Source organism: Tasmannia lanceolata, unplaced genomic scaffold (genome assembly GCF_043159265.1).
Source record: "Tasmannia lanceolata isolate RefF3 unplaced genomic scaffold, GAP_Taslan_0.1 ptg000012l, whole genome shotgun sequence".
Lineage (NCBI taxonomy): Eukaryota > Viridiplantae > Streptophyta > Magnoliopsida > Canellales > Winteraceae > Tasmannia > Tasmannia lanceolata.
Window position 1 is genome coordinate 51,486,712 of NW_027518689.1, and position 13,923 is coordinate 51,500,634.

Sequence of the window (13,923 nt, forward strand, 5' to 3'; positions counted from 1 at the left end):
GATGGGCGTGCCAAATTATTATTTTGACAATGGCACTGCAACTACCCATTCATTAGCCAACCATCAACTATTTTAGCCATGTCTTCAGTGGGTTTTTTTTAAGGCCATTTAATCTGGATTGTTGTATGTTTATGCTTTGTAATGCTTTTGTATTGATCTTGACCAGACATTTAGAATGAACAGATCGTTGCAATATTTGAGGAGTGAACCATCCAAGGTGAGGTTGAAATATATACTTCATGAATTAGAATTTCTCATGAAAGACACAAGTAGGTACTCCTTGAAATTTCGGTTAGGAAACTTTACAGTTTACTAAAATATCCCATTTAATTTGCTTTATTCTATTTATTTTTCCTCTAGTTTATTCTAAACATAATGTGTATTCCACAGTTTTATCGGTAACCTGTGTGATTGGGTTTTGTTTTCCATGGAAGACTTCAAAGTGATAAGGGGTTTTGTTAAAAGAATTAGAACAGTTGATCTTTGGGTCATCACAATGTAAAGTGAAGCCCTCTCTGTGAATTACTTCTATCAAGGGGTGAACTATGTGTATATCAAGCTATAAGAAGCATGGGAATATGGGTATTGTGTGTTTCAGAGAGAGAGAATGATTAAAAGGGAGAAATGAAGATAGATTGCTAACAATGACTAAAGGACTAAGGAGGATTATATTCTATTGGAAGTTTCCTTCAAGTCATTGATCGCATTGATGAGTGTGGTTGACGCCTTCACCTTTTCCCAAATTTAGATCTCCAAATTCGAGTCCACACACCTTGTCTTCATCATTTTTCAAAAGCTACTTCATAACAACACGACCCCACCTCAAACAAGAAACCGAAAGAACAATAAAGAATACAAAAGAAAAATAAAGATGAGGGAAGAAGAAAATGAAAGAGATGAGAGAAAAGAAAAGGAAAATGCACATGGGGACAGTGAAGCTTGTGGAGCTGATTCTTCTTTACTTATATCCAAAAGAGATGTTTACTTGCATTTCAAGTCTATATGGAATAATTTTTAAAAAATTAATAATGCAGAAATAAATATTCTTGGGTTGATTGAAATGTAACTTTTCTTCTGATATAATAACAGTAACTTTTTGACTTATGAGTATCCAAACTTCCATGCATTATTATAAGGAAGAAAATGATAGGAAGATATTATTAAAAAAGAAAAGAATAACAGTATGCCCATGCAACCAAGATATATTTATTATTACCATTTCTATTAGAAATAGGAATATGTAAATCCCCTCTATTATATTGACTAATGAACCTCTAAATCACACTATCATTCACCTTTTGACTCAAAATAATAACAAAAATCATAGTATATATCATTCACCTTTTGACTCAAGGGAAATTACTTTGCAAAAATATGGTCCTTCTGTTTTATTTGAAAAAAAAAAACTAAAAATGTATTGTATTTTTGTTATTAGAGAAACTACAGAGATTTTCAAACTACTTCAAAATGGTTGAAAATGAAATAATCTTGGTAGATAAATTCACGACTCTTCATAAAGCATAATACAAATAAAATAAGGGATTTCTGCCAATATTTTTCAAAAAAATTAAGGGCCTGTTTCTTTTTCTTTTTTTTCCCCTTCTTTGAATTATTCAAGGAAAGCAAATCAAGGGAACATCTCTAATTACATTAAAAATGATGATTGGGCCTCCAAAAAATAAAAAAGAAAAATTTGTACATTACACCACAAACTAGAGCCAATGTAAATGAATAAACACAAAAAGGTAGGAAAGAAAAATTTTAATTTAATTTTAAAAATAAATAAAGAAAAGTTTGTACTTAAGCATCTCATAAGAAAGAGCTTTACAGTATCACAGATGCTTTTACTCTCCATGAATCAAATTCTCTTGTTGTAAAAAGCTTGTCTTGAAACTCCACTACAAATGGGTATTCCAATAGCAAATCCTTCATCCAAGTTCTGTCCTTCTCACAACCCATTTCAGTTGAGCTCTTTCCATCATGTATTTTTCTGTGGCCAGTCTCCTGCAAGTAGTCTTTCTCACTTTCTCATGTCTTATCTTCCATGGCACTTCAAATCAGACTCCAAAGGTATGAAAATATGGGTTTCATCTAACCCAAGTTTCAAAATCTTGTGCCCCATAAAATGATTGGATTATCTTGTTTAGAAAGCATCATAACATGCATTGTCTAACTCTTTGAATTGGGTCTACCATCTGTTTTAGAATTGAATTTAAAACTAACTGCAATTAAAATTTGGAATCAATCCCTGATTCTTAGTGGGTTTGATCTGCATTAATGCAACTCCTCTTTCAAAATTAACATCTTCCTTTAATCTCTCTAATCAATGTTATGAAAAATTTTGAAATTCTAACAACTCTGCGATTTCTTATTTTTTGTAAAATAAAATAAAATTGCAGGCTTATGTTGTTTACATGGGGAGTTCTTTTAATAGTAATACAGAAGGAGAATTAGAAGCATCTTACTTGCAAAGACTATCCTCCATCGTTCCAAGGTTCTTTCTTTAACATATAATTAAAATTGATTAGATAGAAGAACAAAACCAATAAATACAGCAATGTTAACACCTGGGTTTTTTGCTGTTTTTGTTTTTCTTGAATTTACAGTGAGGAGAGTGAAAGACTATCTCTAATCCATAGTTACAGTCATGCTTTCAATGGGTTCTCTGCCATGCTTACAGAGAAGGAAGCTGCTATATTATCCGGTAATAATAATAATTCTCCTATTTTAAGAAATGATATATTTGTCCCCTTCTCTTCCCCAGCCACCCCCTTTAGTGTAAAAAGAGCAGCAATAAATACACTGGAGGAGTGGCCTGGGAAAGAAAAGGGGGCGAAGGAAAATAATTATTTTGCCCTTCTAACTTTGTGCTACAATCCATGGTGCAAGTTAGCAAATGCCCATTATTCAGTTTATGAGGCTTTTTTTTTTTTTTTTGGATGCAGGCCATCCTGGAATTGTATCAGTTTTTCCGGACCCAATTCTCCAACTCCATACAACTCGTTCATGGGAATTCCTGGAAACTGATTCCAACGGAATCCCATTGAAGCACAAATATATTAAAGAATCCGGTGATGTCATAATTGGAATTGTTGACACGGGTGAGTCTTTTTCTTTTCTTTTCTTTTTTTCCATTTCTAATATATTTATGGAGAAAATATAAATCGTTTACTTCAGTAAAACATAGTCAAAGTCTAACGTGCGCCGTTTGCAACGGTTGTGTTTCCGCAGCTGCCCTACATATCTAGAGAAGTGATATATTCTCCCCGTTTTCCACTTGGGACAGCCCTCCTAGTGTATTTATAACCATAGTTTTAAATTTCGACCGAAATCTGAAATTTCGGACCGAAATTGGGAATACCCGAAACGCTGCTTTATTTCATCCGAAATTTTGAAAATTTTCGACCCAAAATTCTTGATTTTTTTAATTATATAACATTTTCCTGGACTGAAATTTGGTTTTAAATATAATATTATTTTTAATTGGTGTATTGGATTTCGGCCGAAATTTCAAATTTTTGGCTGAAATTCCAGTTTTGGTGAGGACCGAAATGCATCCCCGAAACCGAAATTTGAAACCATGTTTATGACTACTCTTTTACACTGGAGTGGGCTGTCTAAATTAAAAATACAGGTGGGGAATATATATATCAATTTCCCATATCTAAGTGATCAACTTGTTGGTCCCACCAATTGTCGACTAACACTTCTGGCTTAGATCTGCGGAACAAAGCAAAGTAGAAATCTAACGTACGCCGAGGGCGACACAAAGTACCCAATGATCCTAACCTTTACATGGTTGCATCATAGGCTTTTCATGTGCTTCATTAAAGCCGACGATTTTGTGCCTCTTGCCATTCCTTTCGGTGACCAACTGGTTGTTGGGACCCACGGCCTAACATGTGAAATTTGTGGGGCCTCTAGATTCTTTGGGTCTCATGTCTACTTGATTCTTCCTTGTCTTATTCATTACGTCATCGAACAATTCAAGGATTATTTGTCGAATTTTTTTGTAGCCCTAATTATTTTCTTAGATTTCCATCTACATATGAGATTTTAATTAAACTATTGTCATTTTTCTAATGGTTTATATTTAATTGATACAGGAATTTGGCCAGAATCTCCAAGTTTTGGAGATGCAGGAATGGGGGAAATCCCTTCTAAATGGAAAGGAATTTGTATGGAAGGGTCTGATTTCAGAAAATCTGATTGTAACAGGTGATCAATGATATCTTTACTCCCCCGTTTTTATATTGGCACCCCTATATATTATTTACACCTCTGACTGGTGGCTACAATTCAAGAAGAAACTATCAATAAATGTTAACAAACCCAATTGGCTACAATTCTACAAGCAACTATCAGTAAATGTCAAGAGACTCTGGATCTTTTGGATCATTCTCTAAATGGGTGGAACTGAGATGATGTGGGTTCATCGGAGTATCTCATGTGGGGAATAGATACAACTAGGGGTGTAAATGGATATTCGGAAATTCGATTACCGTCCGCATCCGAATCCGTTTAAAGCGAATATTATCCGAATCCGTTTCAAGCGGATATTATCCGAATTCGTTTATGAGATATCCGGCTCTTAGCGGATGCGAATCTGGTAAATGGTATATCCGATCCGTTTAACATCCGAATCCGAGAAGTAAATCCTTTTTATTTATTATTAATAATATCATTAATGTTTATTTTAAGTAATGACACACTATCTTTTGTTTCTAAAAGAAAAGTGAATTTTCTTTTTAGAAAAAAAAAACAAAAACAAAAATAGCCCAAACCTATTCCATCATATACAAAAAAAAAAGGAAAAATCCAAAGACCACTACCAACTCTATCAACCATCCCCACCGCCTCCCTCTCTCTCTGCCTTTGTTTTAAAAGGAAGAAGATGATCTCATATATTTTAGGGTTTGAGAGTTTATTTTTTGAAGAGAATGTAGAGGTCTAGTTTTAGGGTTTGAAAAATTCATTGAGTAAGAAGGAGAAAAAAGATAAAGTGCTGCAATAAAATGTTTAAATTTACCGGATAAATGGATACGGATAATATCCGAATTCGAACAATATCCGGCGGATACAAATTCGGTAATAGATATTAAACATCCGTCGAATCCGAATCCGAATCCGAATTCAGATGGTGTATACTGTAATCGAATTCGGATATAGCCATATCCGCTCCGAATTCGATCCGTTTACACCCCTAGATACAACCCTTAATTAATCGGATGGGATCGAGAAACACTTTTAGGAAAGTCCTACAAAGCATCTCCAATGGTGGCGCCCATAGATATGCATGCTATGGAGACATGCTTGTTAGGGATGTTTCCAACAACCCTCTCTCTATACATAGTGTCATATGTTAAATTTTACTTCATAATCATAGGGGGAAAAAAGTACTCCTGTTTCTTTTGTAAAATAACAAGGGAAATGATGAATGATGATCCCTCTGCAGTCATTGATACACTACTGCTGCTAGGTGTCCCAAGTGATGAAAAGGGGCGCATTTATCATTTCCCAATAACAATCATACCCGTATTTTGGTATAACCTTTTGCTCTGTTTCTTTCAACGTAAGTTGGGCATGAAGCAAATTTTACACCCATTTTTAGTGATAAAATAGGGGAAGTGATAAATCGAGCCCCATATATCTTAAATCGGACCCCCCTATGTGTCTATCTCTCTCCTCCGAGAGAGGGGTCGTTTTAAGATATATGGGGGTCGATTTATCACTGCCCAAAAAAGGGTGTGCAATTTGTTTTATACCAATTTTACATCGGAAGAAACGGAACCAAAAAGAAATCCTGCTATACTTTTTGTATGTTTTTAAATAAACCCCACATTTGCCATGTTTGCAGGAAATTAATAGGGGCAAGATACTATGACATCCAAGACAACTCCATCCCACCACAATCTAGCAATGCCAAGGGCCATAAAACAAAATCCATTGGCTCACCAAGGGATACTGTTGGCCACGGGACCCACACCGCATCTACCGCGGCTGGAACCTTAGTCCACAATGCTAGCTATTTCGGGCTAGGACGTGGGACCGCAAGGGGTGGGTCCCCTTCAAGCAGGCTGGCAATGTACAAGGCCTGCTCACTAGAAGGTTGTTCTGGCTCCACATTATTGAAGGCCATTGATGATGCTATCAAAGATGGGGTGGACATAATCTCAATTTCTATAGGGATTAGCCCAATTTTCCAATCTGATTTCCTAAATGATCCCATATCCATTGGAGCATTTCACGCTAGCCAGAACGGGGTCCTAGTGGTTTGCTCAGGTGGGAATGATGGGCCGGATCCTTTTACTGTGGTCAATGCAGCTCCATGGATCCTCACAGTTGCGGCTTCTAATATTGATAGAGACTTCCAATCTAATATACTTCTTGGCAATGGATATGCCTTCAAGGTAAAATGGCGACAATATTCATTGCTATTATCAATATCATAGTAATTATTGCTTAAAATTATTCTTTCTTTCAGCAATTCCATTTTATTATAGATGGTAATGTTACTGTAGTGTCTTAGAGCGTGAAGTCAAGTTTTTTTGAAGAATTTATAGGTTCTTGTGTAAAAAAATTTCTTTTTTTTCTCTCCAAGGGATCTGCAATAAACTTCTCCAACCTAACTCGCTCAAAATTTTACCCCCTTGTTTTTGGAACTGGAGCTGCTGCAAAATCCACTCCTCTGTCAGAGGCAAGGTAATCCTCCCATTACTAGTTACTAGTATATATATGGTATCATATTGTTTTGAGGAATGAGATACAAGGGAGCCCTTGCATAAAGAGCCAAACAAAAGGCTCTTGATTGGATCCACTTGTATCTATCATTGCTCTATTGTTTTTTATATTATCATCATCATCATCATCCTCCTCATCTAGTTGTTGTTGTTGTTAAATAAAATATTTGCCCCCTTTTCTTCCCTGGGGGCAAATATCATCCCCCTCATAATGTAAAAAGAGCGTCGTAAATAGACTAAGGGGGTGGCACGGGAAGATAACGGGTCGAATAAATCACCTCCCTATTATTATTATTATTATTATTATTATTAGGGCGATGATTTTTTCACCCTTTCTGCACCCCCTTGTCACGCGATTTGACGTCGAAAAGCGTTAAAGTCTACCACAATTCACGTGAAAAGGGGGGCGCATAATCCTACCGGGGCAAAAAAATCATCTCCCTTATTATTATTATTATTATTATTTTGAGATTTTATTTTATTTTTTCTCATTTGTGTCATTGTGATTGAAATATAGCAACTGCTACCCCGGATCATTAGATGCCGAAAAGACGGCTGGGAAAATTGTAGTTTGTTTGGACAGTGATCCGACGGTTTCAAGGCGTGTAAAGAAATTAGTTGCAGAAAATGCTCGAGTAAAAGGGTTGATTCTTATTGACGAGCTCGAGAAAGGGGTGCCATTTGATTCTGGTTTATTTCCTTTCTCAGAAGTTGGGGAAGTTGTTGGAAGTCAGATACTTAAATACATAAACTCTACAAAGTAAGTGTGTTCTTTTTGCGAAATAAAAAGAAGAATAATTAATCAATTAATTTGATGATATTTTTTGTATTTTTAGGGGCTTTTGTAAAAAGAGAAATTATACCGACGTGAAGTCAAGTGTAGGCAGCATGATAAAAGTACTCGATTGATATTTGAATATTTGTTCCAACAGCATACTCTTAAAAAGTGGTCTGCTATTGGATCAAATATCATGGGCTGTACCGCCCACACTTGACTTCACGGCCGGGCACCATATAAATTCTCTTGTAAAAAAGCCCATACAAACCATCTGTAATTTAAAAGTTAAAAATTATAATTAAGCCCCTCTTTATTATGTAATCTAGCCAATTTGGCGGAAAGCCATTTTACGGCTGACTTTTGCATGAGAGAACATCCACTCAATTTTTGCTAGATTTTGTCTCATTCATTTAATTCATCTGAGGCGGGGTTCTCTGGTGCAAAACTCGGCCGTGAAATCGCTTTCCGATAAATTGCCTAGCCAGTCCGAAGTAAAAATGATAAAATGATGTATTTCCTCCCGTGGAGATGAATCCTAAGGCTCAAATTAGACCTTGAAGTGCACAGTTGCATTAGGACCAAAACACAATGCGCAATTTAAGATATTTCTTTATTGATTTTGCTACTGTACACCGATCGGTGGGGAAGGCTTAAAATTGTTTCACCTTGAAAACAGGAATCCAACGGCCACAATTCTTCCATCCTATGATATAGAGAAGTTCAAACCAGCACCGGTTGTAGCTTATTTCTCATCCCGAGGTCCTGGAGGGCTCACAGAAACCATTCTCAAGGTGCATTTTTTCGCCTTCGTATACATACATACATATACACACGTTCATCCAAACATGCAGGATCCCTCACAAAGCCAAATGTATAGTTTAGATTGATTTTCTATAAGCCTATGGAATATGTTACTTTCTCTTTTTTGGGTTGGTAAGCTGGGATTGAACCTCCGACATCCTTGACCATTGAGTTAGAGGCTCAATTCCATGAATATGTTAATTAGGGAAGTGATATTTACACCCCTTTTGATCACTAGGGACACCCAGCGCCAGTGTATCAATGACTAAAAGGGGGCTAATGTACTTGTATTCAGAAAAATCTAATGGGTTTGATTGCCCCGTACACTGGCGCTGAGTGTCCCTAGTGATCAAAAGGGGCGTAAATATCACTTCCCGTTAATTATTGTGCCGATTAGTATGTACATAATTTTTTAAAAGGTAAATTTCGTATACACCCGAGATTTAACTTTACGCGGGGTCCATTTTACAGTCTACATTAACATGGTCACGAGTGGAACACTTTTCTATGAAAGAACATGGAAAGTTGGTATTTGATGCTTTTTTCGATTGTCAAATCACTTTATCCATTAAAAAAAACAGAAGTGGGTGAAAAAATTTGGATGGATCAAGCAACTTGGCGGTCAAAAATTCACTTTCCATGTTCTTTTCTAATGCAACCAAACGGACTGTAGAGCATTAAGATAATTAAAGGCAAGTGATAAATCGACCCCCCAAAATGATAAATCGGCTCCCCATGTGTCTAGCTCTCTCCTCTTCCTCTCTCTCTAACCCAGAGGAGAGAGAAAGACACATGGGGAGTCGATTTATCACTCCCCTAATTAAAAATATACTCATACCCACCTTTTTTCTAAAAAACAGTAGGACCAAAAACCATTTAATTTGACTTATCCTTTGAGACAATACAATTCTGAAAACAGCACACATATGTAGATAAATGCATGCTTACATAGACAGCATATTTTATATGGGAAATGATATATGCGCCTCATTTTCTTCTCTGGGTCACCCCCTTGTAGTGCGAAAAGAGTAGTCATAAACAGGGTGGGGCCTACCATTCTACACCTCATGTTTTAATTTGGTTGGCCTACCATATCTAATCAAACCCATGCATAGGGTGTGGTCTACCGTTTTAAATCTCAAGATATTGATGGAATGGGCCAACGTTTTACACCTCAAGTTTTGGTGGGTGGGGCCCACTATCTTTACCCAGACCCATGCATAGGGTGTAGCCACCATTTTACCCTTAATGTTATTGATAATGTAGGGTCCACCATCTCCATCCAAACCTATGCATTAGAGTGGACCCCGTTTTACACCATGTTTTGAAGGTGCAGGGCCTGTAATTTTACACCATGCATAAGAATTCTGGTTTTATATATGCATTTACGTACATAGAACAGAACACTTTATATACAATCTCAAAACACATTCTATTTGACAGCCCGATGTAATGGCTCCCGGAGTTGGCATACTAGCCGCGGCAATTCCGGCGACTGAATCAGGGGAAATTCACGTGGGGGTGAAACCGTCGAGCTTTATCATCAAATCAGGAACATCTATGGCTTGCCCACATGTCACGGGTGGGGCCGCATTGGTAAAATCGGTGCATCCAAATTGGACTTCTTCCATGATCAAGTCAGCCCTTATTACGACAGGTAAATTATTCTGTCGTAATTTTATTTTCCGGTTTCTTACGGGCCGCACGTGGTATAGAAATTTTGGCATTGCCATTTTTATAGCAATCTTTTATTTTTTGTAGTATATTAATTTCTAAGTTTTGAAGAAAGCTAGGTTCTTGATTTTGAAAGGGATATTAATCCCCCAAAATTAATAGTATATATTAGAACATTTGGGCTGGTTGGAATGAACAAAGGTTTATTTTGGCTTAAGAAGATTATCCAAACAAGAAAATGCAAATTTCATCTACTGAAGAAATTTTAGTGGCTTCGTAATGTATTTGAGTTTTTTTTGGTAGTTCATCTTCTTTTGTTTCACTTTTCCTGAAAATGAAGTCATTTTCAAGGAAAGAAAAATAAAAGGGGGTGCAAATATCATTGACATTGGAGTAGTCTTCCTAGCTATCATTGTGTCTCTAGTGAAATAATATCTGTGACATGATGTGTACTGAACCAATCCTCAACTATACTCTGTTGCATGCACCATACGAATGGTATGAAGAGGATGATCTAATTGGAATGTTAAATGGGAAATGATAAATCTAACCCTTTATTTACTAAGGCCATACCCAACTAGTGATTTTATAACTATGAAAAAATGTCACAAAAACACTCGAGGAGGACATGGTTAAAACAAGGGGTGCAGTTATGATTAGCCTTGTTATAAATATGGAAGCAAATTTCCATTGATGGGTGATACGCCCCACCACAAGATGACATGGATCTACCTTCTATATGCAATACAACAATGCCACATCATAATATGGTGGGTACTGGAATGTAAATTTCAAATGGGTAGACACCATCCAAGCTTTAACTAAAATATGAATAGCCTGAACCCGGGTTTGGTCCTAGTAGAAGGTTAGTTATGGACCCGATTAGCCAATGGACCCATATTGTTGCCAACCCTAATAATGGGCTTCATCTACTAATCTTACCAATTTTTTTGTCATTTATGCAGCCACAGTATCAAGCAACATTGGAAAGCCCTTAACAAATAGCTCAGCCATGTATTCAAGCCCACACGAAATGGGCTCAGGAGAAATAAGCCCATTCGGGGCCCTTAACCCAGGCCTAGTTTATGAAACCACAACAAAAGACTATCTCTATTTCCTCTGTTACTACGGCTATAACGAGAAGCTCATAAGGTCAGTCTCGGGCAGCAACTTTAGCTGCCCGGCCAACTCTTCGGAGGACCTCATTGCCACCCTCAATTACCCATCCATCTCCATTAGCAATCTTAATGGACAAGGGGCCGCCCGGATGGTCACTAGGACCCTAACCAATGTGGGGCCCATTAATTCTACGTATGTGGCCCACATGTACGCCCCTGCCGGATTGGCAGTGAAGGTGTGGCCGGAGCAGCTCATTTTCTCGCCGACTTTGAAAAAAGCGTCTTTCACGGTGACAGTTTCCGGCAAGGGTGCGAAGAAGGGATATGGATACGGGTCAGTGACATGGTCTGATGGCTTTCACAACGTTCGCACAGTGTTTGCTGTGAATGTTGTATAGGCTTAAACCTTTTTTGTTTTTGAAAACGAAATAAAGCCATGCATGTGACATGTATGTTTTGATATTAGAAATTAAAGGAGAAAAAGGCGTTTAAACTTTAAAGTTGGAAATTGTTGTAGGGAAATGATATTCCCCCCCTCTCCCTGCTTTCTCATTCCTTGTGTTTGTTTGTTTGTTTTTTTCCTTGAAAATAACTTGCAAAAGAGGTGGAAATGATGTGATTGGTAAGTTTTGATCTTTGAAATTGAAGGAGAAAAAGACATTTTACAGTTGCAAAATGTTATTTGGAAATGACTGGAAGTACACAGGGAACAACAACAGATATCGAATACCTTATATGCATTTCCTCGATAAGAAAATGTCATGCAATATAAAAGAAGTAAATATAAGAAGAGAGCATAAGTAAATAGCAACCCCAACATGTTCAAATTAGTCTCCATGATGTGAACATGTGGTATCCAAGGGAGCGATAATACCCCCCACCCCTTCCAACTTGATTCCCTGTTTTCTTTTTCTAGGAGAAAACTTAAACCCAGGAATAAAAAATCTCGAGTAAATAAGTTAACCAACTAGTGGAAAACTTATTTTAGGGGGAAAGTTTTTTCTAAGAAGGTAGAGACCATACATCCAAATATGCCCACTTCTAATTACAAAACTATAAATTTATAAAACGAGAAGAGGAATGGATATATCATTTCTTAATTTATTTGATCTATTTCATGTAGAATAGGAAAATGTGGGTAGCAGAGTTCCAACTCCAGATTCTAAACGCTTCAGTTTAAGAGTTTTCATCAAAGTGAATAGAGGCCACAAAGCTTCTCAACTGAAGGGTTTAGGATCATGTGAACCTCGAGTTCATAGATTCAATCCTAGCTTACCAACCCACAAAGAAAAGATTTAGGATCATCCAACACCCATTTTTTTAGCACAGCCTACCTAGACAGGGCCCAAAAAATGAATGGCACCACCTGTAAAGCCACCTTTCTTTGGCCAGAGTATTGTATAAGTCTTGAAAAGGAAGGGTAAAGCTAAGTTTCATAGTATGGTTGGATCATAGTCAGCAAAACTCCGTTTTAAACGACGTTTTTTTTTTTCCAAAACAAAAATGCGTTTTATTGGTGTGCCCGATTAAAACTCTGTTTTTTTAGGCAAACGTTTAAACACGTTTTTTTGGCGAAATTCCCAATTTTAACCCCACAATATTTTTTAAATGATAAAATTTCCGTTTTTTTACTACGTTTTTTTAACCAGTAACGCATTAAACTCGAATTTTTGCAGTCCCGTGTTTTTGCCGTATCACGTTTTGCTAACTATGGGTTGGATCGAAGGTGGTATACTTTCATCGGCAACCATTCTTGAAGAACCCAGTCAATGATGACCATTACTTTCATCTGCATCAAAAAGCGATGAAATAAGAGAAGTGATAATTGAGTTGACAGATTAAACGTTACAGGGAATGAGATGACAAACTTGAGAGAAACAAGTAGTTAAAGTAGGTTCTTCTATGAGAAGATCGGGAAATTCTGGAACCAAATTGTGGCAAAAAATGAGCTAAAGCGCTCATTGAATTGAGAAGTTACGCAACTTACAGAATGACATTTGATACAAGATACAGACGCCCTAAGACAATGGAATGTATCATAACTGAACTCCGCAACCTGAATGCAGTCAAATGCAGCTACAAAAAAAAAGAAGTTTCAACATTATCTTCTACATATGTTGAGCTCATTCACTAGAGCTTTTAACCCAATTGGGGCTTTAAGGTGGTGTGGAAAGTTAGTCCTGGTCCTGTTTGGTAGGGTTCAATTCGCTCAATTCTGACTCTTACCTTGCAAGCAAAAGAAAAAAAAACATAATATTCTACACATTTTTTTTATGACAGGGTATCCCCACGCCATTTTAGGCCGGGACTAATCCCTATGGATGCGCACAATCACCCATAAACCATGCGCATCGATTTACTACATGGGGATTTGAACTCACGTCACTGGAGCATACCGATGAGTTTAAGCCAAAGAGCCACACCCGTCCGGGTTTGAGTATTCTTCTGCACATGGGTCACCAATTCACCATGTTTGAATAAGAAGTGGAAAGATGAACCTAATAAGCTTCACCTTCATCTATTTAAAATTCCTGAGGACTGCCAACGAATCCGTTCCATTGTGTGTGCATACCTCTGATTTCAGATGCATTGTCTGTGCAGTATCTCTTTGGATTCTTTAAATTTACCAAGAACATGCCAAAGGGAGAACGGAAGTAATGCCATGGTGAAACTGTATCCCTGCCTGCCAAGCGTGCCAAAAGTAATCGTGATCGCTAATTATAACCCTGCAATCAGTAGAATTGAAATTCAAATAAGCCCTATTTTCTTTACTTACAATGCAATCCCGTGCACGGCAAACAGATGTGTTTAC

The 13,923-nt window shown here is 37.2% G+C and overlaps 1 protein-coding gene across 1 annotated transcript; it reads left to right on the forward strand.

Moving 5' to 3' along the window:
- The first annotated feature begins 1,895 nt into the window (after window positions 1-1,895).
- On the forward strand, window positions 1,896-11,666 carry LOC143887445 (CO(2)-response secreted protease-like). The gene is made up of 11 exons (XM_077391528.1): window positions 1,896-2,070; window positions 2,400-2,494; window positions 2,607-2,704; window positions 2,946-3,101; window positions 4,107-4,218; window positions 5,858-6,410; window positions 6,602-6,702; window positions 7,258-7,500; window positions 8,195-8,309; window positions 9,763-9,976; window positions 10,959-11,666. Exons 1-11 carry the CDS (start codon window positions 1,981-1,983, stop codon window positions 11,507-11,509), a joined length of 2,328 nt encoding a protein of 775 aa, XP_077247643.1. The 5' UTR covers window positions 1,896-1,980; the 3' UTR covers window positions 11,510-11,666.
- The last annotated feature ends 2,257 nt before the right edge of the window (window positions 11,667-13,923 follow it).

Excerpts from the sequence above, each read along its gene's own strand:
- LOC143887445 (XM_077391528.1), top strand. The coding sequence starts at position 1,981 with ATGTATTTTTCTGTGGCCAGTCTCCTGCAAGTAGTCTTTCTCACTTTC. Across the intron at positions 2,071-2,399 it reads CTTCAAATCAGACTCCAAAG|GCTTATGTTGTTTACATGGG; the intron begins GTATGAAAATAT and ends ATAAAATTGCAG. Across the intron at positions 7,501-8,194 it reads AAATACATAAACTCTACAAA|GAATCCAACGGCCACAATTC; the intron begins GTAAGTGTGTTC and ends CCTTGAAAACAG.